The following is a 26254-nucleotide window of genomic DNA, read 5'->3' on the forward strand; positions in this document are numbered from 1 at the left end:
AGGGGAGTGGCTGCCCCTCCTCTGTTTTCCCCAGTGCAACCCCCATCATGACTCAAGACCACACTGCGTTTCATATTTCATCTGCTTGGTGTGTCTCACTACCACCAACTGGGGGAGGTCCCACCTCCGCCTCCCTACCATCTATCTGAGCATGCCACAGATAAGGAGTCACATGCCACTTACCAACAGTGGTGCAGTCTGAGAAATGCATGGTTGGGTGGGTCATCAGTGTGCAAACACCACAGAGTGCACTTCCACAAGCCTAGGTGGGACAGCCCACTACACACCTAGGTCACATGGTGTACCACCATGGCACATGGTAAGTCACCCTTATATATGTGCTCCGTGTTGACTGTTATGCTGAGCATGACTGTATTTGTTGACCACAGGAAGGGAGAGAGGAAGAAATAGGCACTATATATGACGAGGGATTAGTATTATGTAACCGAGGAATTTTTAACTGTTAAATTTGCCTTCTGACCAAGCTAAGCCTCCCTGAAGTTGTAGCTTCTACTTACTTGGCCACACCCACGTAGGCCTCTATCCAAGCTTTTTACTGTCTTTGTAAATAAGAAAGCTATGAAGAAACCGAAAGGGCAAAGAACGACTCTGTCATAACCATACTTAGTCTCACAGTTGGCCAAGATCTTCCACACTCCGCATCTGCCTAGTAACACTTGTTTGAGGCAAGGAGCATTAATGTTGATTTGGGATGAAAAAACTGGGGCTCAGGGGGCAAAATAATATATCCAAAGTCACAAAACTGGAGAAAGCAGAAGGCCTGGGAGTAGACTCACACCTCCTAGGCCACAGATCCATGTACTTAACCTCTGTGCCATGTTCCCTCCTCCCTCTCAGCACTACAGCACTGACTCAACCCTACATTAACACCGAGCCAATAATAATGGAACATCTAACTCTATCAGAGGCGGTGGAAAGTCTCAGTGTGTGAGTTCACCAACAGAGCCCTAACGGGAGTCAAGGTGCTCCATCTCCTCAAACCCCACACTCACCACCCACCACTCTCTCCTCCCAGTCTTATTTTTCCCTCAGTCTAGGAGTGAGGATATTTTTCCCATCGATTTTTAGAGAGAGTGGAAGAGAGGACTGAGGAGGGGAGAGAGAAACATCTGTGTGAGAGAGACACATCCATTGGTTGCCTCCCACATGCACCCTGTCTGGGGGTGGAGATCAGACCTGCAACCCAGGTAACATGCCCTTGACTGGCAATCAAACCCATGACCCTTCAGTGTGTGGGCTGACGCTCTAACCACTGGGCCACGCCAGCCAGGGCTCTCTACCTAGCCTTAGAGTCAGAGTAGCCGTCTTCTCACAACAGCAGGATGGAATTATTAACGAGAAAAGATTAAATTCCCCCACTTCTCTCAACCACTCTCTGCTCCCAGTTCTAGAAACATAGTTTTGGACTCCATTCGCTATCAAAACACAGAAATTAGTCTCCAATTTTGGACGTCAAACTCAGTTATCCCTTTTGTTAAGAAGGGGAATTAGTAACAATTCATCCTGGTCGGAAGCCAAGCTCACATCTCAGTCATTAAAAATCCCAACCCAACTGGCGGCTGTGGTATCTTCGGGAGCCTGAGCAGGCTCAGCTGCTCAGAATGGGCTTCCCGGGCTACCCTCCCTCGGCCCCCTGTCACTTTAACCTGGGACCGGGGAGTGCTTGAGGAAGACGCGGCTAGCGGCATTTTCCCTCCGTGGTTTTATGGATTTAGACTTTCCTAATGAAGAGGCTTGAGAAAAAACAAAGAAACTAAAAACACCCAACAGTTCCACTCGCGGGGGTACCCACAGCGTCCCGCACCAGCTCCAGGCCATTGCTGAGCAAGCTGTCCCTTACAAACAAGAAGAGGGAGAGGGGAAAGTCTGCACAGTTTGTAACGACGCTACCAATTCCCTGACAGGCCTCGCCTCCATTCTGACCGGAGCCCAGCCCCCTCCTTCCTGCGCTCTCTCTAGAATTGTTATTAAATCTGGTTGGAGTTCAACCTGTTCTTCCTGATTTCAGCATATTAATATGGTTTATTGGTATTTCATTGCCACCTCCCACCTGGGTGCTCTGAATCTCAGCTCAATTTATATTTTCCCTTCTTCCTGGGCTCTGGGATAAAGCTTGTTTCATTTTGATGCCAGGGAAGAAATGTGAGTTTGATTGGAATTTCTTATCTTTGGGGGTGGGAACGAAAGCCTGGGGGAGTGGAGTCCATCACAGAAGAGGAGGCAGCTTCCAGTTTCTCGTCCTGTCATTGCCGGGGATGTAGCTTCCTAGGGCATCTGGCCGACCCGCCGGCCCGCCCGCCCTCCTTCCCTCCATTTGTTTCACAGACATAATTTATTATATGTCTACTGAGCCAGGAGCTCTCACAGGTATCACAATAGGTTAGGACATGAATGAGCTCTGGCCCTTGCCCTTGAGGAAATTGAAGCCCAGCTACTGAACTCATTTCTTTTGGGGAACTGACTCTGTGTGGGCACTGTCCTGGGTGCTGAATGTAACATACAAAACAAATGTAACCTCTCTCTTTAGGGAGCTGACATTATGGTGTGAGACCCCCAACATTCACTAAATACATATATAATTACAAACAGAAACCGGTGCAAGGAAGGAACCGCAGGGATCGGGGAGAATGGTTAGTAAGGGACCTGATGGAGGCAAGCATATGAAAAAAAGAAAAGAGGCCAATCGCTGGAGAGTACATAAAATTTGCCCAGGAGAAACTGGCTAGGAGAAGTGGGGAGACATTTTTCAGGAGATGAGAACATCCTTCAAAGAGGCCCCGAGGCAGGAGGCAGCCAGGGATATTTAAGGAACTGATGTAAAGAGAGTGTACAAGCTGAGGCTAGAGAGGCAGGGCCTGATCTTGCGGCGACTTACAGGTCATGTTAAGCTCGGTCTCTATAACAAGTAATAAGAAGCACTGGAGCAGTTCTCTGGGAAGATGCAACATGTTGAGATTTTTTACTTTAAAAGATCACTCTGTTTGCAGTGTTGAGAAAATACTGGAGGTTTAATGAGGGGGCCTGTTCTTAAGACCTCAACAGTTGCTCCGTTGACACGTACCTAACCACACCGACAGTGGAAGGTGCACTGCGGGATCCTTAGAAAGGCAGAAATACAGTTCCATGTCATTTTCACGGAAGGAGAGATTATTTTTGACTGGGGTTTTCTTTGAGGAAGTTTTGGGGTTTTGTTAAAAAACATTTTTTTGGAGAAAGGAGAAAACTAAATGAGACCTTAGAGATGGGTAGGGTTGCAATATATGGAAATTAGGAAGGGCACTCCTGGTGCAGAGGAGCATTTAGGAAAATGTATATAGAGAGGCAGATACAAGGTAAGACAACCTATTTGCGTAGACAGTGTTAAGTGTGTGCAAAGGAGTCAAGGACAAAAACGGCAGAGGCCAAACTGTAGAGCACTTTTACACCTGAGCACGGTCCATGGTGCTCAGAGATCTGCCATCAGCCTGGGAATGTGGGGTGCAGCGCGGGGAACACAGTCAATAATACTGTAATAACTGTGTCTGGTGCCAGGTGCACACTTGAACGATAAGGGGTCACTTGGTAAATTATATAGTTATCTAACCACAATGCTTCTTGCCTGAACCTAACATAAAATAATATTAAATGTCAATTGTAATTGAAAAATAAAATAAATAAAGCAAAGCCCCAGATGATTCCAGAGAGCACGGTGTCCAGTCTGTGGCTCGGCAGCCACCCTCAGTGTGGTGTGATTTCCCCTCTAAGAGTTGACGATACTCCTCCCACGTATTCAAATCACTGCAGACAAGCCCTGAAGTCATTTCCGAACCTCATTCCCCATTAAAGGCACAAGGCCACAGGTGAGCTCCCCTTCCGGGCTGAAAGATATGAATTAGGGGTGGGAGCAAATAATGTTGACCAAGATTCAGTATATACAGTTCTGTCTTCAAAAGCAGCTACACGTGTATGTAGCATATTAATAAACGAGGCCAGCTAATGATGAACATTTTGACTTGGTAAGATTTCTTAGGCTGGCAAAGAACCTTTAGACCCCAATTCCTCAGTCATAGGAAACAGAGGGGCCTTGAATAGCACCTTAGTAAAGCCCCAAACATGATGCTAACAATTTAACTTAACATTAAGAAATAGACTTTGGCAAGGGTATTTTGATGCAGTGGGCATGTCAACATAAAAAATCCCACACCACTGTGTGTGTGCGTGTGTGTGTGGTTTCATGAAGTGTTCAAGAGACATCCCTGTCTTCATCCACTCATGAGTCTCACTCCATTTCTGAGCTTAGGCAAAGAAAGGATGACACTCCTGGAAGAGGCAGTAAAGAGCAAACAGTCTGCAAGTCCTAAAAATTAAGTGTTTTTAAAGTTTATGTTCAGATAAAATGGCTCTGAATCAAAATACCATCTGCCCAAGCCAAATGCACTCCTTCACTTTTCTTCTACAGCTTCATAGAAATGCGGTCATCTATTCTCAAGAAATTCCTTGTGATGGGGAACTCATTACCTTGCAATGACCCCTTCCTATATTAAAAAAAATATTATCACAACTACTAACATTTATACGATTTATTGAGCCATTACTGGGCCTCAGGTACTGAGCTAAAAGCTTTAAGGGCATTATTTCATTTATTCATCACAATAACTCTGTAAGATAAGTACTGCTATTATCCCTACCTTATAGAAGCTTAAAGATATTTTCAGACTAAAGCTCAATCTCCTCCCACCTCTGACCACCCTCATCACCCATAGAGCTCTGATTTTGCTTCCTGGGGACTTCCAGGACAAACCTGAACCAGGCAAATAATAATTTTCAGGGTCATTTTTGTGGAAGCGTGGGGCATGGAAGGATCAGGGGTCAGGAACGCTTGGACTTTCATACATTGCTTCACTTCTGTGTGTTAAGTGGGCATAATCACGCGACGTCTCTGGGGCTTGCCTCCCACGTGTGCAAAATGAAGATGCTAAATCCTGTCTCACTCTTCTGCTATGAGAACTGAATAAGTCACTCCATGTAAAGTATTTTTGAAACTGCAATATGAATATCGGACATGCTCAATAATAGTAAGTTCACTTTTTGTCTAGGTTCCCTCAACTCTTATAGAACGAGTCTCCTCCAGCCTTTCCTTAAGAGGGTGCTAGGTATCTACAATGCTTTTCCAATATCTTGACTAAAAAAATCCTCTCCTTTGGGTAACTTCAAATATATCATTCACCTTCTCGAAGCACAACTCCCAGAAGAGAACAGAACTTAAAAGAACAGAACAGAGAACTCTAGTTGCAGTGTTACTTGTCTACATGAGAGTGGAACCATCTCACCCACTTAATGGGGATAACCTATCCCTTTGAAAGCTGCCTCCTCTACTGGCCGGAATATTGGGGTGACTATATCTTGACTTACATTGGGAGCCTCAAGGGATACACAAACATGAGTTTTTAATATTAACCAATTACCATTCATTAACAATGCTACCTGCATGGCAATTTGGGTGAGGCCCCAAACCATGTGATAAGGGCTGCTTTATTATAAAACCCTTAGCAAATCATTCACATTGCATGCAGTGCTATGGGCAACTACCAGAGTTGTGCCATGAGGAAGCTCCATTAATGTGGCATTGATAAAATGAAAGATGGGAAGAAACCAAAGCCCCCAGAGGGTCTCAAGGAGTTATTACATCTGTTAGATAGAAGGAAAGTAACACAGAGATATTGATAAAACTCTCAAACTTCTACTAAGGGATCACCTAAAGTCCTCACTGAAAACATTAATACTTGGGCTCCACTCCTAGAACATATGATTCACTATTCTGGGGATCATCAGCCAGAATGAACCAAAGGCAGATGATTTATAGGCCACAGCTGGAAAAAAACAAAAACAACCAGAGTTACATCCAGTAAGTTTGGATGCGAACCCAGGCCATCTCTTCAATCTGTGCTTAGCAGGGCAAAAAGCCACGGGTGGCCTTGAGAAGACTCAGACAAAGGAAGGGGTGAGATCTGCCAAGGGCTTGGATGGGGGGCTGTGTCAGTATTTATCACTCTTGCCAGCTGGGCTCTGGACCAGTGCTATATTGTGCTGACCTTTCCCTATAATGGGCAGTAAGTATCAAGTATAACTATGTTGTAATGCAAGGGCAGAGCGGCAGAATTCATTTTCTTCCTGAACACCCGATCCCTCAGCCCGGCCACTATTTCAGCACCATGGACAGCCCGGTGCACGGGGCTGGCAGAGAGCTCTCCCTACTAAGGGCGGGCTGGCCGAGAGCTCTCCCTACTAAGAGCCGGCTGGGGGCTTTGCAGCCAGCGTAAGGTCCATGGGCGACGGTGGGAAAGGCAAAAGCCGCCTTGGCCACTGTCCATCTCAGAGACGTAAGTCATTCACGTGGCTACGGAAGTAGCAGGGTATTTCAGTTCATGTCTGTAGGATTCTATAGCCTCTGCTCTTCTTAGTCATTAGACTATTTACCATGACCTTGAGCAAGCTACATAGCCTCTTAAGACCTTCATTAGTGCGTGCATGAAAATAAATACTGAAAATCTGAATGTCTCCAAGGAAGTCTACAGTTAATGAGGAATGAAAAGCGAGGGTGAAGTGTAAGGTCACATGGCCTCGACAGTGGTCAAAATTTGACGTATTGACTTTTCCAGTCTCATTGTTCATCAGTCTTAAGCTTGCATCCCCACACTCCTGCCACACCCAGGTCCAGGCGATTCTTCCAACCCCAAGCCCCACCACACCTGCTTGCGTAGCTGCTTCTGCTTCTGTACATATCCTTCCTTCTTGCTCCCTCCACCATCCTTGCTCCACTTCCCACTCATGTTTGCCTGTCTTGTGTTCACGTTTGATTTTTTTTTTAATGTCGATCACTAATTTATTTTTTCTGTTCATTTATGACTTGATAGGCATGAAACAAAAGCCTTGTTCTTAGATCAGAAACTTAACTGAATATATATAATATGAGAAATACTGAGCTCATTTGTGGTTTAAGTGAAAAACAAGTAGGGGCGCATTCACCAAGGAGAAGTGGGAGCAATCATGGGATGTATTAATAGAAGTCTGGGTGTCTCTAAGAAAGGAGGTGAAAGTTCCACTATGAACAGAAAATACTGAAGGAATTGGTGCTAAGTTCTGAACACTGTAATTTAAAATAGGAGATAAAATTGAGTTACACTGAAATAAGGCTGAGAAATATAGGGTTAGAATCTCAAAAACATATATATCCAATAGGAAAATATTTCTAAAAAAATAAAAAATGCCAATATTGCGGTTACCTCTGGGAAGGCCTTAATTGGGAAGGAGCATACGAAAGCTGAGATGCTGGCATTGTTTTATGGTTTGATCTAGGTGGACTCCTGTGTAAAAATGCACTAAGCTGCAAACTGAAGACATGCCTTCTTTATTGCATTTATGACAAACTTCAGTCTATCTGAAAATAGTGTCAAGTAAGAACAAGGGTTTGGAGTATTAACGTAGAACAACTTTCTGGAGGGCACGTTGGCAATAAATATCAAGCACCTAATCAGCTTCTTGGACCAGGCTCCGTAAACGATTATAGTGACTACAGTGTCTCATCAATTCAAATTAACTGAGTGAAGAGCAAATGGTAGAATGTAAGCTACTTACAAAGTACATTTACAGAGAATGAGGTAGGAGTTTTCTTCAGGACATTCAGGAAATTCCAAACAAGCTCAGACACTTCTCTGTCAGTTTTTTCAAATTGCTAAATACAGTTTTGCAGGGGGGCGTTTTTACTTTGGAATGGGACCCACAAGCATGATAAGAAACCATGGGTTCTCTGATCTGGCCCAGTCTTTCTGCACTCACATTGGAATTCCATTTTTATCTAACAAACCATATCGTCGCCCGTGGAATAAAAGGAGTTCTTTCGTTGCATTCAAATAAGCCAGGACTAAAGGGTCAGGGCCTCTCCCAAGGCCTTCGAATGCTCCTTTTCCCCTGTCACTTAATTCTAAGGCCGGGCCGTGCGTGGAGGACACCTGACCAGCCAGGGAGCGAGGTGCCCGGTAGGCCTGGGGCGTCCCGAGGCTCGGCTCTTACCGTCCGCAATGAAGTGCTCAGGCACATGCAGAGTCACCTTCACGGTGAGTGGACAGGACATCTGACTGCCGCACACCATGGCCAGGATGCAGGAGCTCACAGCAATCAGCGTTAGGGCCGTCTTGTTCACTGGGCTTTTCAGCAAACCTAACGACACAAAGACACAAAGACACCTAAGTCTATGAGGTGAGGAAATGGGGGTAGCACTGAGTTTGGAAATCCCGGTCGGCGTGCGAGTGGGGGGCAACCAATCAATGCGTCTCTCTCATAGCGATGTTTCTGTCTCTCCCCCCCCCCGCCCCCGTGCACTCTCTCTGAAAAAGCAATGGAAAAAATATCCTTGAGTGAAGATTAAAAATAATAATAAAGTACCCCCACTTAAACTGCTCAGAAACCTAGATGCCATCTTTCGATCTCCTGTCCCCCTCTTTTACAGCATCTAAACAGCCATGCAAGTCTTACTTATTTTATGTCCTGAGCATTTTCCCCTCTCCCCTCACCTCGTCTGCTGTGTGTCTGCGTGTGGGTTGGGGGGGGTGCAGGCGCATCGTCCCATCACACTGCCCGCGGCGACCCCGGGAGCTGCTCCACGGCATCGCAGTAGAGGACGGGCCCATGCTCGTTAGCCTGGCGTCTGAAACTTTTCCTGGCTCCTTACCCTCAGGCCCCCCGTTGCCCTCTCCCACCTGGCCCGGGTGCTGGCGGGCCTGCGTCACTACGGGGCCACCCCAATCAACACCAACATCCTGCTAATATGAACACAGAAGCTCTTTCTTTTGCATGCAGTTCCACTTGTTTCCTTGCCTCCCATCACTCATTGAGATTAATAATAAATATAAATTCCTCTCCCTGTAGGCAGACAAACTGTCTACATTTGATGTGTTTCCTGAAATGTCTTATTCAAACACTAGAGCCTAGTGAGTGGATGGGAAGCTCCTTGAGGGCGGGCACTGTGTCCTTTGCTCACTGTTGTTATCCAAAGCTCAGCACAGTGCCCAGCACATGATAGAATCTCAGTAAATGCATCCTAATTTCCAGGGGTAACAGTAACAAAATTTAGCAGCCAGATACAGTTGCTGTGCAGCCAGACACAGTGGCAAGCCAACCCTAACCAACCAACACTGCCAGACCGATGGGTCCTAAAGGCACAAGAGCCCATGTGACAGCCCACTGGCGACTTTTTGTATGAAAATCTATTTTTCTCAATAAACAGTGAGCTGCTTGGGGGAAGGGATCCCCAATTCACCTTTCTTGCGTCTGTCACTCCAAAATCATGGCCTGGAATGGACTTAAAAGAGCTGTTTCCTTTAAGAACAGGATCCTTATCTTTACTGCCCGACCTAGGACAATGCATAACTCATGGTTGAGACTATTCTTACATTTGTGGTCATTATATTTGTTAAAGGAAATAGCAGATGAAATAAAAAAGATGGTTCCGGTGTCAGGAGATGAAGAATGTCTAAACCTAAAATGACCCCACGAAAAAAGGAAACACATTTTCTCTCTCATCTGTGAGCCACGAGAGGAGACGCTATGTCGAACTCGGACAGTATTAACATTTTAGTAACTACAGCACGGCAAGCTAACACCAGCGTTTTCTCCTAGAAAGAGCACAGGCCGGGGGTTGGTGCCTTGCACAGGTCTTTCCCTAAAATGTCCACATATTACCCTGAGCCTAGCTATTTAACAGAAGCCCCAAATAACAGCAGCAGCAGCATGGACTTTCCACTCTAGAGTCTACGGAGCCTGTTCTGCGGGGAAGAAGGTGTTGGGGTGAGTCCAGCATGAACAAGTTCCTGGGAGGAAAGCCAGATGCAGACAGAGGTGAGATGCAGTTAGAAGCTCCCGGCATCTGGGAGATGGGTGCTCTGGATGGACAACCGCATCTCCGAGAAGGCCTCTCGTACCTGCCCGGCACAGCCGCAGACACGGGCGTGGTCAAGCCATTCCTTTCGCTAGTTAACCGGCCACCAGGCCTGCCGCCGAGGCTCTGGGGGGCCCACGGGCCCATTTCCAAAGCGGGGGAGAGCTGAGGCGCAGGCCTGAAGTGGCTTCTACTGTCTCCCTGGCCTCCTGCTGGGTTAACTGCACCCCTGTCACTTAACCTTCACAGGAATCCGGGGTCTTTAAGAGTCAATGGGGTGGGAGGGAAGTCACATTAGCTAATGACCCTCCGTTTTCTCACCTAGAAGACAGGAACACAATGACTGTATGCTTCAAAAGGAGCTGTAAGAACTGCATGAGACAGCAGATGTCCAGTGCCTCAGGCAGTGGCTGGCACACGGGTGGCTCCTGGTAAGTGGCCATTTCCAGGCCCGACAATGGTATTTACCTCATCATGGTGGCAAAAGCCAGGACTTACCTTCCCCTTTGTCCAGCACGTTCTCAGAACGTACTAGGAACTGCATTACTCTTTACAGAAATGAAACACAAAAAGGCTGGAGAGTGAAGGGAGAGTGATCAGAAAACGGACAGAGCGGGAGACAGACGGAGGACAAACCGTGCCCCGGGCCGCCGCCGTGGGCTCTGAAGTCCAGGGAGCAGAAAGCAGCCGGGGAACCTCCCGTCAGGCTGGGCGACAGTGGAGAAGCCACAGGGATGGGGGAGTTTCCACGGCAACTGGACCTGGCAGAAACTTCACAGCGCGACTCAGGCAGAGCTGGCTTTTCGAGAGGCCCTGGCCCAGCGTCAGCACTTAGCCCCGAGCACGGGGTGGGGCCATGGTAAGGTGGAGGCTCTCATAACATCCCCGCTCCTGTTCTAGGCTCTGCGCTGCAGTGCGGGACAGGGACAGGGACAGGGACAGGGACAGGGACAGGGACAGGGACAGGACAAGACCTCCGTTTGTCCAGTGCTCGTTGTGGTCTAGGCACTAGGCCTAGCATTTACATCAATCCGTCCATCCATCCATCCATCCACCCACCCATCCATCCATCCATCCGTTTGTCCCTCCGTCCATGCACCCATCCATCCATCCATCCATCCATCCATCCATCCATCCATCTGCCCATATATCCACCCATTCAACCAACTTTCATTGGCCATGGCCTCTTTCCCTGCACTGTTCTAGGCACAGGGGAGATGATTTTGACGAAACAGCCAACAGCCTTCAGGCTTACGTTTTGGTGGAGAGACTCCTCTCATTTAACCTTTACAGCGAACTGCTACCTGAAATGACTTGCTTAAGGTCTCACCCAGTTTGTATGTGGCACAGACAGAATCAGAACCAGCTCTTTCAGTGTCTGCCTCATACCATGCTAGCTCCTAGTCCACCCAGAACAAGGGGCCCAGGGTGGCAGCCCGTAGCTGCAGAACAAGCACGGCCTTTGCAGCAGACACGCCGATGTTCAGACCCTGGCTTAACCACAAAGTCTCCGCGGGACCACCTGCCAATTGATCTAACCCCGGCAAGACAAAGTGTCTCCCTCTCAGAAATGGGAGCAGCGGGGTTCTTTCAGAGCTGACGTGAGCACAAAAGAAGATAATGCATGTAACTGGGGGGGGGGGGGAAGAGCTTGATAAATGACAGTTCCGCATCCTGACATGAGCACCCAGGCAGCCTGGGCCACAGCTACCCCCGGGTTACACCCCAGCCTGCAGTCCCAGTCCCGACACTTTCAGGGGAGCGAGCTGAGCTGAGCTGGGCTGTAGGAGCGGAATTTCATCAGAGCATATTGATTGCTGGAGCCGGAGAAAGTTAATCTAATTTTCCTTTCGTTCCCCCTCCTCCCCACCCCTCGACTCCCCTCCTGGCAGAGGAGGGCGGTGTAAAACGCATTGCTGGGGAAATTCAACGGGAAATAACTCAGCGTTGTTGATCCACAAGCTGCCTATAATTTGGGGTTTGATTGATCCCCTGTTTGGAAATGCCAGGTTGAGAGAAGAAAATCAAATTTAAGTTAAATTTGGAATTAAATCAATCACCTTTTACAATGAAGAAAATAGATCTAACCCCATCAGACCCGTGTGTGTGGAAAACTTAAAGCTGCTGCACGCCCATGGATCCCTTCCTCCCGATACTCCCTGGGCCCAAGAGACTGGGGCCTATGCCAAGAAGGCCTTTCTTTCTTTAAATGGCGTGTGGGGTGTGGGGTGCCGAGGGAGGCAGGGATTGTAGGAACCCAGGACATTAGGGTGGAAGGTCCCAGGAGGAAGGGGCCAGGACTCGGTTCCAGATGTAGAAATTTATATCCGCGCTCTTCCATTTAATAGCTGTTTAAGTTTTGGCAAGTTACCTGCACTCTCAGAGCCTCGGTGCTCTAATCTATGAAATGGCAATGCTTATCTCTGACCGACAAAGAAGCCGTGAGGATTAAGTGGGAGGTGATATCACAGCACTAAACACACACACTTAGGGATCTATAGGCTCTTGGTATCTTTCCTTTCATCTCAATTCCTCAAAACCTCACTGCCCACACTTGGCGCCTACGTGGATAGCAGCAGGACACATGGTACTTTGGCTTAAGCTGGGACTCTGGTTTTTACAATTAGCTGCTAACCCCCGTGGATAAGTTGCCTGACTCCTCTGAGTCACAATGCCCTCATCTGGGAATTGGTTCATTCGATAAATAGTTATTTAAAGTACATCTGCTCTGTGCCAGACCTCATATTTTGTGCTCTCCTATTATTTCCGGTGTCTGTAAGTAGGCATGAGTGTATTAGGTGCTCAATAAACACCTATCGAATGAGTGAACGAATGCATGTTTGCTTCAGGGCTGTTCCCCATTCTACCAAGAGGTGTCAGTATTGGGACATTGCTATTGGCTCTTTTCTAGTCCAACCTATTCATTCACTTCCTTCAGCAAACACTGGTCCCTGCCTGCCCAGAAATCACACAAGGAGCCCTTGAGAAGCCGCCACCCATCCTGTACATGAGGGTGACCACTGCAGGTTGCCGGTAAGCCCCATTCGCCTCACTGTATGGCCTCAGGGGATTCCTGTCACACCTGAGCTCTGGGACCTCTGAGCTTCTCTGCTTATTTCTGGAAACTAAAACTGGGATACAGCGTCTGACAACTGCCAGTGTCACGCTGGAGGCAGAAGGAAAGAGTATTTGAAATTGGGGTTTTCACTGAAGTCCAGGAAAGGCGGCCCCCTGTCCTCAGCCTGACTCCTGTCTGGCTGAGCATCGGGGATGCCCCAGGCCTACCGGGCACCTTGCTCCCTGCTGGTTGGGCGTCTTCCATGCACGGCCCAGCCTTAGAATTAAGTGACAGGGGAAAAGGAGCATTCGAAGGCCTTGGAAGAGGCCCTGACCCTTTAGTCCTGGCTTATTTGAATGCAACGAAAGAACTGCTTTTATTCCACAGGCGAGGATATGGTTTGTTAGATAAAAATGGAATTCCAATATGAGTGCAGAAAGATTGGGCCATATCAGAGAACCCATGGTTTCTTATCATGCTGTGGGTCCCATTCCAAACTAAAAAAGCCCCCCTGCAAAACTGTATTTAGCAATTTAAAAAAAAACTGACAGAGAAGTGTCTGAGCTTGTTTGGAATTTCCTGAATGTCCTGAAGAAAACTCCTACCTCATTCTCTGTAAATGTACTTCGTTAAGTATCTTACATCCTACCATTTACTCTTTTTAAAAATATATATCTTTAGTGGTTTCAGAGAGCGGAAGGGAGAGGGAGGGAGAGAGAAACACCAGCGATGAGAGTCATTGATCGGCTGCCTCCTGCACGCCCCCCGCTGGGATCGCGCCCCCGTCTCCCTTCCATCACATGGCGCTGCCTCCAATGTCCATGCCCCACTCACTCCTTTCTCCTGATTCTCAGCCTGTACCTAAGAAATCATGGAGAACGATCCTTTGCCTGATGGTCCATGAACCCTCTCCTGCCCTTAGGTTCCTGCGATGGGCTGCACGCACTCCCCACGCCCACGAGGTCCTTCCTCCGTGGCTCAGCGTGTCTAAGGGAGACCAGCTTCTCAAGACCAGAGAACTCCCATCTCCCGCAAGTCTGCCCTGAACATCGCAGCTCATGAGATCCTGAAATTCCTCTTCACTCGGGCCACGCGTCTCACCCGTTCTAATTCGAAACACAGGGTCTCAGAACGACAGGAGACGACAAGAGCTTTGACCCCAACCTATTACCCAGCGCAGGCAGTTCCTTACGAGGCTCCCCCAGGGTTATCCAGCCTGTGCTTGAACATGACCTCAGCTCAGAGGAGGAGGAGGAGGATGGCGACGCTGGCGACAATGTTTTTTGGAGAACTTACTGTGTATGACATATTGTGCTAAATATTTTACAGATATTACTTTATTCGATCAATCATAAAATTTGGTAGCTCCTCATTTTACAAGTGAGGAAGCTGAGTCTAGCGCGCGGCTAGAAGGCTGTCGAGCGGCAAAGCCAGGATTCCCATCCTGCTCTAGAGCTCAGAGCTCTTATCAGTATCATGGAGTCTCCCTGCCCCATGAACCTTCAGTGCAAGGGCCACGCCAGTGTTAAATGAAGACCCAGGGCTAGCGCTAGGACCAGCTGAGCACGGGCCTGCCTTCAGGAGCTCACAAGCCAGCCGCCCCGCCTGTCCAAGGCAGCCCTTCGGCCCTGAAGCTGGGGAATAGGCTCCCCATCCCTCCTTGGTTCTAAACACAGAGTCTGTCATTGGACTCCTACATGCAGGAGGTAATCATGGAGCCAGAAAAGCAGAGCTGAAGGAGTCCCTTTAGGTCAATGAGTCTAATCCATCTTGCTGAAGGTCAGGAGGCCCGGGGAGCGCTCTTTCCTTAGAGACACAGTGCCCAGAGCCAGACCCAGATCCCGTCTGTCCCAGAGCCCACAGCGGCGTTCCTCGGCTCACCTCTTGGGATAGCTGTCATATTTTCTTTTTTAGCCAATATCGTCTGGAACAAAAGCAGTACATCTTATGTCTCTTGTTCCCTGTGGGACTGGCTATAGCATCCTTCATGTTACTGTCTGTTATATGGGTCCAACTGCAATAATTTGGTCAATGTGGGCACACAATCAAAATGAACCCACCCAAATATTCCCACAAAACCACCTCAGCAGATGGGTGTAAAGTCTAATGCACAGTACATTAAGGTAATGGAAGAACATGGACTTGAAGGTAGAGGATCTTGGGTTCAAATCCCAGGTCTGTAATTTTCCAGTTGACCTTGGACATATCTCATGGTCCTAATGTGCAAAACATGAGTAAGATCCACTCCACAGGGTTGTAAGAAAGATCATACAGGAAAACATACCTCGCATAGTAGGTAGGTACTCAAGGAATAGTAGCTTTTATCATCATCATCATCATCAACAACAAATGTAAGACCAATAAATGTAGAGATCGATCTTCACATTTAGGAAATCACCTGCATAAATTTAGGATGGGTCAGAAGTGGGAGAAAGACCACGTGGTCAGAAGGATGCTGAGTTTCCCTGTGAGAGGGTTCAAACGCAGCGGAGCACCTACTACGTGCTAAGCATCTGGTGGACCCCTTGCATCCATTATCCCGTTAGTTCCTCACAACACCCCTCGAGTACCCATTTTACGGATCAGAGACGCTGAGCTCAGGGAGAAGTGATGTGTTCACAGTCACACAACCAGTGAGCTGCAGAGCTGGGGATAAAACCCAAGTCTGCGTGACGCTCTAAACAGGACCTAGAGAAGGGGCCCATGTTCTGAAGAGAGGAGCCAGTGCTGGGCCGATGATTTGGTCGGGAGAGAACGCCCGTTGGAGGATATGGGACACTGAGCCTTGGAGCAAGGAAGTCTCAGGCAGAGGGGCCTGTTGATGGGGCTGCTGCAGAAGACAGCAGAACACAGAAAAAGGGGAAGGAAACAGATATTCCCCGTGAGCCACCGTGGGAACCCGGGCGCTGCCTGAGGTGCTTGGCACGCATTGCCGCCTGGGCCTCAAAGCAGCCCTCTGGGTTAAGGACCACGGTCTCCTTTTCACACATGAGGAAAATGAAGCTCAAAGCAACCAGACACTTATCTCAGAGGCGCAGTCAGAGGCGCAGCTGGGATTCAACCCAGGTCGGCTTGACCCAGAGCATCTCTGCTCTCCTTGCTTCCCATGCGGCTTGTTTACCATCGGTTCCCGCGCAGGTCTAAGAAACCAGAGGGGCCTGTGGCCTGAGGAAGTGGATTCTGAGAACAAGGGTCTTGCTTAGCTAAGGAAGGCACTAGGGTCCCAGGGGGGACAGAGGACCCTGCCCTTTCCCGGGTGCAGAAGTTCAGCTGCTAAATACCTAGGGAGCGTGTTAGAGTGAGCACAGCTGTCTGCGGCCCTTTAAACCAAGAGGGGATTTGTTCCTCAGGTTTTCCAACTCATCGCCTCCTCTCCAGACCACTAACATTTCAGCAAAAGCACGCTGCATTGTGCTTAAACAGCCAGCCAACTGGAGATAAACAGCTTTGCCTTCGGACCTTCGAGCAGGGGATATAAAAGAGATAAAAGAAGAAATAAGCGAGAAAAAGATGCTCCTGCCAAGTGTTTCTGCCCAAATACGTTTCTGCCCAGAGGCCTCTCCCCATTTCAGGCTGAGGGCCTGGGCCCAACTCTCTCAAGCCGGGTGGTTTAAATCTGCCACCTCCACAAGAACAATAGTGACCTTAGCCTGAGGGACATGCCAGACCCACACTCTGTCTTGATCTTTAGTGGCAAGGAAGTGCCTGGGGGCGGGGGAGGGAGGGGCTGTGCAAAGAGCTCTGGTCTGAGAATCTATAGACCAAAGTTGAATCCTGGGCTCTGTCATTGCCGGCGGGGTGACCTTGTGCAAACCCTGCCCCTCTTTGGACGCCTGTCTCTCCTTCTGTAGCAGGAGGCGATCCATTCCTTCAGCAGTATTTACTGAGGGCCCACTCCGCATTGAGCTCTGTGCTGCGAGCTGGAAACACAGAGATCCGGGTCATCAAGGGGCTCAACGTCCAGAGAGGCAGCTGACATCTGAACAAAAAACGTAACGCAAGGGGACCACCGTGGTGGCAGAGATATAATCCATGTTTGCTGTTTTAAGATGCTAATTTCTGGGTAAGTTGTTTCATGGCGTAGATAACTAATACTGGGACCTATTTAAATGAGTAACTGTGGAAGGAAAGTCCTCATCTCTAGCAAAATATTCAGAGACCTTCAGGTTTAGAAGGGACATCCGTTCACCTAAAAAAAGGTCCCCTGAGCATGCGGTGTGTGCTACACCCTGGGCAAGGTTCAGGATTCCCCAAGGAGCCAGGCACAGCCCAAACCTGGAGGGGCCACAGTCAGGGAGGCGAGGTCGGGGAGACACAGTTACGCTAGACCAGGATAGCTGCCAGGTTATCTTCATACTTCATAAGCTGGCAAGAGCTGAGAGGAAGGAACCGCCGACGCGCTGGGCAAAATCAGGGGTGGCTTCCCGGAGCAGGAAGTTCCCTTTATCTCTACAAAGTCATTTCTTTCTGGAAGACTCTGTATTTCCACCTCAATCCTGGAAGCTAAGCTTGTGGAATGGAGGGCTTGTGAGCTCTGCCATCAGACAAATTAAGCTTGAAACCCAGCTCAATAATTTCTCGACACTGTGGACTTAGAAAATCAATAGAGAGGAAGAGCTAAGAGCGCGTCCCTTAGGTTCCCACGGAGCTGCAATCAAGCACGGGCGCTGCCCAGATCTAGCTGCGGACGCTGGTGCAAATCACTTGATCTTCCCAAGTCTCAGTGTCCCCATTTGTAAAACAGGAATAATTAAAATACCGGCTTGGCAAGATTACCTGAGCTAAAGCAATGAGTTTTTAGCACAGTGGCTGATAATACCAAAGACTCAGTAATTTTTAATTAAAACCACTGAGAAAGCTACTTAACTTCTCCATGCCTCTTTGTGTACGTAAAGTCCTCGGCACTTTGCTTGGTACATACTGAGTGCTCAGCGGCTGTCAGCTGCTGTGCCTGTTATTAGCATCAGCGACCTGTCACAGCTGCTCCTACACTAAGGGCCAGCCACCAATGAGGCATCCAAGTCACACATCCTGTATATTTATAGAATTGCTCCCTACCCCACCCCTGGGGGCACTTGGCTCCTTGTGTGGGATGAAAGGGCGCCGATTATTTCTGTAGTGGCGGGTGCGCTGAGGCATCACTCAGGTAGCGATGACAGGGACATGCCAGCGGTGGTTCCCTAAGTTACGGTGATTCGGATGCTACACACACCTGGAGCTTCCTGCCTGTGCCGTTAAATTTACGGTACAGCAATAACAGTGACAACATTAGCACGTACTTACTTATAAAATGCCCACACCCGAACAGCCTAAAGAGCTAAAATAGAAACCCTACTAAATTTTATAGAAACCTACACGGGTTCCTCTATGTGAGAATGTGAATATATGTGTAAGTGTATGAGAACTGAGGCTGGGACGCAGGCCTGCTCGGGGTAGAAGTAACGGCAGCCCTGGGAATCGTAACTGAATTTCTTCTTCCATTTCAATCGTCTACCAGGACCAGCATCGGCGATGTGGCTTCCTTCTTGATTTTCCAGCCGTCAGCAGCTCAAAGAACAAAAAACTGCCATCGCGAAAATCAGCAGAGTTCAAATTCCCAGATTCACCAGTTTCTGGCTGCGGGACCTTGGGCTGGTCATTACCGTTTGGAACTATCGGGTTCTTCAAGTGATAAAATGGGCATAATGACACCGTGGTGAACTGTAGGAGACAGACGCTTCCTTCATATTCCAAACAACAAAGGGCAGGGTATATCAAAGTTCACTGGTCATGCAGACAATCTCCCAAATGACTATTTGCAAAGCTTATTAAGTAAAATCCTACAACCAGTGAGAGAGAAATATAGGACCTACCATCCCCTCCCCGCGTGTGACTCCACTTTCCTCTTGCACAGGGCCTCGTACTGTGCAGCAGCTAAATTAATATCTGGTTAATGACTAACTGGACAGAGTCCCCCACCAATCATTTATTTCTGAGAGAAGGAGCGGGCTGCCCGGGATCTTTCCAAAGGGGAAGGAAATACAACCCAGTCGTTACCTCCTTGTGCAGAGGGACAGCTGAGGCACCACGCCGGCTCGCGGCTGAGGAATGCCACCTACCGCGGTTGAAAGCGCTCTGTGCGCCGAGTTCCAGACGATGCTTTACATGAAATGGTCTCCTCGGGTCCTCTGAACACCCTGGATGGAGTTAGTTTTACTACATCTATTTTACAGAGGAGAAAACTGAGTCCATCTGAATGAAACTGCCCGCCTACGGCCACAGAGTTAATAAACATTGAACCCAGAGAGCTGACCCCAGGGCGCAGCCTCCGAAACTGCCACACTGCCTCCCAGGCCACCCAGACGTAGCTGCCTCCCCGACACTGCTGGGCAGAGGGCATGGCACAGGAAGGGCCGTGGCCCCCCCTCGCGACTGTGTCCGCCTCGCGGGGGTGGGGACTTACAGACGCCAGACGCGAATACATCATTTGTGAATATATCATTTACACTCAGACTCATGCCGGGATGGAGAAGAACAGCGTGGGGGAAAAATATACCAGAAGGGCCTCTTTTACGAAGGGACAGGTAAGCCCCATCCTGGCGGTGCAAAGGCGCACAGTCCAGGGTGGAGAGCAGAGGAAATGTGGTAACTGACAGGAGTGAGGCTGGCCAGGGGCCAGGGGGTCAGGGGGGTCAGGGGGCCAGGGGGCCAGGGGGCCAGGGGGCAAGGGGGCCAGGGGGCAAGGGGGCCAGGGGCCAGGGGCCAGGGGGTCAGGGGGCCAGGGGACCAGGGGGCCAGGGGCCAGGGGGCCAGGGGCCAGGGGCCAGGGGGTCAGGGGGCCAGGGGCCAGGGGACCAGGGGGCCAGGGGCCAGGGGGTCAGGGGGCCAGGGGCCAGGGGACCAGGGGGCCAGGGGCCAGGGGCCAGGGGACCAGGGGGCCAGGGGCCAGGGGCCAGGGGCCAGGGGCCAGGGGGCCAGGGGGCCAGGGGGCCAGGGGGCCAGGGGGCAAGGGGGCCAGGGGGCCAGGGGGCAAGGGGGCCAGGGGACCAGGGGGCCAGGGGCCAGGGGCCAGGGGGTCAGGGGGCCAGGGGACCAGGGGGCCAGGGGCCAGGGGCCAGGGGGTCAGGGGGCCAGGGGGCCAGGGGGCCAGGGGACCAGGGGACCAGGGGGCCAGGGGCCAGGGGGCCAGAGGCCAGGGGACCAGGGGACCAGGGGACCAGGGGACCAGGGGGTCGGGGGTCAGGGGGCCGGGGGCCAGGGGGCCAGGGGGTCAGGGGGTCAGGGGTTCAGGGGGCCGGGGGCCAGGGGACCAGGGGCCAGGGGCCAGGGGCCAGGGGGCCAAGGCTTGAGGCCAAGTTGAGGAGTGTGCTCCTAACCAGAAGAGAGCGAGGAACCGTCGCAGGGTGCTGCCAAGGAGGGGCCGTGATGAGGTGATGTATTATGACGCTCAAGCTGCCTGCAGGGACAAATGGTGCCACTCTGAGAGTGGCGGTGAGGGGCAACAGGTGACATGGCTTGACGGCGGTGGCCACACTGAGGATTAATAAGAGTCATCAAATGCAAGGTGCATTTGGAGGTCGGGTTGCTGGTTTGCGATCAACCGGATCTCCTGGGAAGTAGAGCGGAGGAGGTAAGTGGTGATTTGACATTTACACCCCAGCTCTCCTCCCAGGCCGAACTCCTTCAGCCGGACGGCTCAGGGCCGCAGAGAAGTGCAGACAAGCACCCAGCCTCCCCTAGTGAGAGGATGGTGTGTCCGTAATTCAGGGCAGAAGTCAGTCCCTGCTCTCTTCTCTGTTTTCATTATTCATCTACCATCTGACTGTTTATTATTTAATCCACAAATATTTACTGAGTTCCTGTATTTCCTTTATGGGCCAAACTGTGGCAGGCACTGCAGATACGGGGAGACAAGACAGCACCCGTGAGAGATGGGTCCCCGGTTCGTGGGCGGGACTGGAGCAATGGTGTGTTGGGACCGGCTCCAGTTGGCTCCCTGGAGCTAATTATTCGATACTTGGGGTGCTCCATCGCAGTTGTTAAAGCCACTGCCTTGAAATTGAACACGGTGGGAGAACTTATGCCAAGGAAATTGGGAAACACTACCAATAAGGCTTTTTACATTTATTTCCCCAGCCAGCCAGCTTGCCAGCATACCATTGGGTTGGATCAGGCTACCTCAGTGGGGCTGACAGTCTGGCGGTTTCTCCTCCAAGGTGAAAGAAGTCAGAAATGTGTGCAGAGACCTAGGTCACAGTTAAACTACACACCAATTCTTTTTTAAGAACTCTAAGAATGTCAGGGCCAGATGGCAGAGGTTGGAATCAGACAGACCTGGGCCTGTAGGTTGCTGCCAGCACTTGCTGAGGATCCAGATCTGGCAGTTTACTTTACTATTCTGACCCTCAACCCCCTGCATTTAAAATGGAAACAATGGATACACACTAGGATGCTTGTAAGTGCTCTGCACGGTGCCTGGCACTTAGTAAGCCCTGGGCGAATGACATGCATTATTACACTGGCTCTTCCCTTTCCTATTATTTTCTAGTCTACCCTGTCACCCCGTGTTACTCTTGATTATCCTTAGTAGCATCCAGCTGTCACTTACACACTTCCTAGAACGGGGATCTCACCACTCTCAATGCAACCCATTCCACCTCTAGTCTGCTCTGGGTATAAGAAAGATCCTTCTTAGCCAGAAAACAGTACCATTCCTACCAAGAGTCTTCTTCTATCTAATAATGCGCAGTGCAAATACTTGCTATGGGCACGTTAAAGGATTCGAGTTGCACTGAAGTCACAGACCCAGCAGCCCATGACGCAGCGTGAATTGTGTTTACAGAAGCACTGCTACCAGGAGAGCGCCGGCTCTGGCAGCGGAAGACCTGGGATTCAGTTCCAGCTCAGCATTCAGCAGCTGTGTGACTGCAGGCAACTTACACAACCTCTCTGTGCCTGATGTCCTCCTTCGCATATTTGTACCCTGCAGACTGTTGTCAAAGATTAAATGAATTCATATGCCCTCCCTGGTTAGAATAGCAGCTGATAAATATAAGCTAAAAATGCCTTGTGACACAGAGGAGGCAACACTGCTTCCGAGAGTCCCTGGCCTGATTCATGGTAGGTCCTGGGGCATAAAAAAATGAGTAAGAAACAAGACTGTATATATCCGCCGTGCATGGCAAAGCACTTTAGTGGCAGGTGCCCTCTAAAGGGAGCAGCTAAAGTCCACGGTGACAATGCCTTTGCCCTAGAGAAGCATGTGTTCTGTGCATGAGGAAGAGTCATCAGGGCCCCACACTCAGTGTCACAGCGGCTCAGCATTAGGGCTACTTCCCCATCCCCGGGCCTGCAAAACAAGGACAACGGTGGTCCCGGCCACGCAGGTTGCTGTGGGGATTATGTGGAGGAGCGTTCACAACGTTTCTCATACAGGGTCTGGCTCATGGTCCATGTTCAACAAAGCATTAGCTTGAGAATAAATAAATGTGACTTCTCCCGAGTCCCCAGAGCAGCGTGGGATTAGAACAGCCCATTTCCATGTTTATTCCTTTCCTCAGCTGCACCCTCCCCTTTGCACAGCATTAATTCTTACTTACTCAGATTCAGCCCAATTCCAATTCTATTTACTCTTCTTCTGTCTTTACGGAAAAAGACACCCCCCCCCCCACCCCCAATCTGCTTTGCTGATTTGCAGTTTAGTTGGATTGTTTCAAACATTTACACAGACTCACTGGGGAGAAGCTGCCTGCCCGCTTCTGGGTGGTGGCTTTGCACTCGGATGATTTAAAAGCATCTTAAGGGTCCAGCGTAAGCCCTTGACATGCAGAAGGGAGTCAAGTGGATAAATCCCGAAGTTAGTGGGAGGCTGTAAATCGTGTGTTACAAATGCGCATTATGCCATTTGCTGTATAAACTGTCGATGCCGGGCAGGGCTGTGGCTTGCTTACATTCCCTGTACGAGGCAATAAACGCTCTCATCCCCGAGCTCTCAGTGGGGGAAGGGAGAGGGAGAGGAGGCCCCCAAATCGGTCCGCAGGTTTCTTGCCCCTGTGCAAGGAGGGGAGAAAGAAGGGAGAGAGGAGGAAAGGAAACATGCGAAAACCTACTACGTGCCACATAGAGTAGCGGTTTCTTTACCCTCGCCGCTGTTTTGCTTAAACTTCCTTACAACATCGTCGGTACTTCTACAGAGCAGGGCAAGGGGCGCGGGGAAGCCGTGTTCCCGGCGCAAGGCCATGCAGCTAGTAAGTGGAAGAATCGGGACCTGAACCCAGGTTTGAGTTCAAAGGACAAGCCCTCTATCGTGCAGCAAGGAGTTGGCCCTATTTGGGGGTAACTCCAGCAGGACTGGCCCTACAGAGGGGCTGCTGAGTGGCCAGGCCTACCTCCCCCACACACCACGCCCATGGCTTTATCGAGGTGTCCTCCGCCTCCGCCTACCTGCTCATCCCGTCACGCTTAGAGCATCTTCTCACCCGGGGTGAGCAGAGGGCCACCACTGCCTCTAGACAGCCACTCTGAAACCACCCGGCAGCACCCGCCCCTCAGAGGGAGCTCTCGCAGGCACAGCTTTGCCCCCTGCCTCAGAATCCCCCCTCAGGTAACTTGTTAAAAGTACAGTCTCTGGGCCCTGCATAACAAACAACTGCTAAGCGAGAAGCCTGATTTTTAAACTCTCCCCCCAAGAATTGTTAACCATTATTCCTGCAGGGAGCAACTCAGAGTAAAGTTGTTTAAAAACCATATAGAGATCCTAGTTTTTTACAGCTGCATAGTATTCCACGGTGTAAATGTACCCAGAGACAGAGACGCATGCAACAGACTGAGGAATTTCAGAGGGATGGTGGGGGTGGGGGGAGATTAATCAAAGAACTTATAATGCTTATATGCATAACCCATGACGCTGACAATAGTGTGGGGAAGGCCTGGGGGGTGGAGGGGATCGATGGGGAAACAAAAGGAGACATCTGTAATATTGTCAACAATAAACATAAATGAAAAAAAAAAATCACACAGAGATGAGCTGTAGAGTCAATGGAATGTGCACTCAGGCCCCAAGCCGTGCTCTCGGCACCTGCGGGTGCTGATGCCTTCAGCAGTGGCGATGGTGCCTGTGTGTGCGTGTGCGTGTGCGTGTGCGTGTGTATGCATACACGTGCATGCTCTTCTGGCACACTGTGTAGGAACACTGAAGATGGATCTCTTTAAAATTAACTCTATAAAAGATATTTATGTGTAGCGAATGCAATACTCTTCATATTTCTCATATGTAACGGGTTCATTAGGCTTGCAGATGAGACGGGAAACTTAATTCTTATTCATAGCCCTATCACTTTGCAGGGTGACTGTGATCCAGAAAGCTCTGGAGGGGCTAGCCTTGGATCCAAACCACGGCCTTTACTACTCCACCCCTCAGGCACACGCCGGGGCAGAGCTTAAGCTGAATGCGGCGTCGGCCTCTGCTGGAACCAACCCTGTTGTGTTCTCTTACTTCAGGTGCAATCTGGACAAAGACAATTGTTACAACATAGCCTTGACGCCCCACCACACTCGTTTACGAAGATTTTCGTTATGAACTGGCCATGTCGGGCATAGCTCTAGCTCAAACACATCCCAGGGTAAAGTCCCAACTAGAACTATTGTGAGAAATAACAACAGCTTATAACTTTTCACCCTTAAGATTCATTTCTTCAGTTTAAGGAACCATTTGGAGCTCGTCTGGGCACCTGGTGGGCATCTCCCTAGCACTGTCATATTTTTGATCCACTAGGACGTAGGAGAGATTTTGTGGGCTAGCCTGGGAGCTCTGCCCTTGTTTAGATGTTTGTTTTTATGAGGAAGCACATTTTGTGTGCCAGAAGATCTGAAAAAACAAATGTCTGGCCACTCAGTGGGCTCCTCGGTTGGGCTCCTAGGGGCTGTAGCAAAGACTTACTGGGGTGCTGGGAGCCACAGGACCACAGGGCTGGATGAAGGCCGCGCTAGCTGAGAGCTATAAATAGTGTGCCAAGTGACCCTAACAAGCTCCCCTATCCACTGGGGCTGTTCCAACAGCTTTCTCTTTCGGATACATGAAAGCCGCTGAAAGGACTGTTTTCCCGAGAGCTTTCTGACTGCCCTGAGCGTGTCGAGGGACTTTGCTGTTTCTAATTATCTCCCTTTATGTTCAGGCCGAGACTTGTTAATACAATAAACTGGCGTTTCCAGGATGCACTCACCACGCGGAAACATCTCAAGGTGTTTTACAAGCAGAAGATCATGTTAAATCAAATCAAATTCCAATTAAAAACTAACAGCCGTGTGAAAGAACCGGTATCCCGGGCCAGCCAGGGCCACTGGGACAGTGGTATTCCCTCCTCTCCAAGCTTCAGTGGTCTAGCTCCTGCCCAGCGTAATATTTTGAAATCTATTGGGCAAAACAATCTTTGCCTGAGTTCAAGGTCCCAGGATATAGACATTGGAAAGATGTTAAAGATCATTCCAGCTGAACCCTGTTGTTTCAAATGGGGAAACTGCGCTCTAGAGAGAAGGGGTGATCCTGCATCACCCAACATCAAGAATCCAAGCTCCCTGATATGGGCCCAAGAACCCCTATCATTGACATATGACCCCATCTGGCTGCTTTCCAACACCTATGAATATTTCCTCTGCTTTCCACTTACAGCTGATTGAATGGTAGCCCCCCAAAGACATGTCCACCTGGAACCTCAGACTGTACTCTTGTTTGCAAAAAGGGTATTTGCAGACGTATTTAAGTTCAGGGTCTCAAGATGAGAGTATCCTGGATTTAGGATAGGCCCTAAGTCCAATGACTTGGGTTCTTATAAGAGAAAGAGAAAGGAGATTTGAGACAGTCAGAGGGGAAGTCGTGTGAAGACAAAGGCGGAGATTTGGGTGATGCATCTACAAGACAGGAAGTGCCACCAGCCGCCAGGAGCCAGGAGGGAAGCATGGGATGGGTTTTCCCTGAGAGCTTCCAGAAGAAATCTGCTCTGTCAACTCTGGCATCCAGAACTGTGGGAGAATGCATTTCTGTTGCTTTAAGCCACCACGTTGGAGGGCATTTGTTACAGCAGCAACAGCAAACTGATCCTCGCCTCTTCCTGGAATGTCCTTGCTCACCCCTTCCACCTGGTGGGTACCTGCTTTGCTTTAATGATCATCTTTACTACTCCTGCCAGCCTATGTGTGAGCCTTCCTAACTGAGCCTCCAGCTCGAATCGATCCCAACTTCCTTGGGGTCCCTAAGTGTATTCGCCCGTAAAGTTCACCTCGGCATC

The 26254-nt window shown here is 49.7% G+C and overlaps 1 protein-coding gene across 4 annotated transcripts in view; it reads right to left on the reverse strand.

Annotated features, from left to right (window-relative positions):
- ASTN2 (astrotactin 2) overlaps window positions 1-26254 on the reverse strand; it is a 694556-nt gene that overhangs the window by 405735 nt on the left and 262567 nt on the right. For all 4 annotated transcript variants that reach the window (XM_081150627.1, XM_081150626.1, XM_081150624.1 and 1 more), the window contains one exon: window positions 8071-8217. In XM_081150627.1, coding sequence (XP_081006753.1) covers window positions 8071-8217 — 147 coding nt within the window. The remainder of the gene's footprint in view (window positions 1-8070; window positions 8218-26254) is intronic.

The sequence above is a fragment of the Miniopterus schreibersii genome, assembly GCF_964146895.1.
Source record: "Miniopterus schreibersii genome assembly, chromosome: 11".
Classification (NCBI taxonomy): domain Eukaryota; kingdom Metazoa; phylum Chordata; class Mammalia; order Chiroptera; family Miniopteridae; genus Miniopterus; species Miniopterus schreibersii.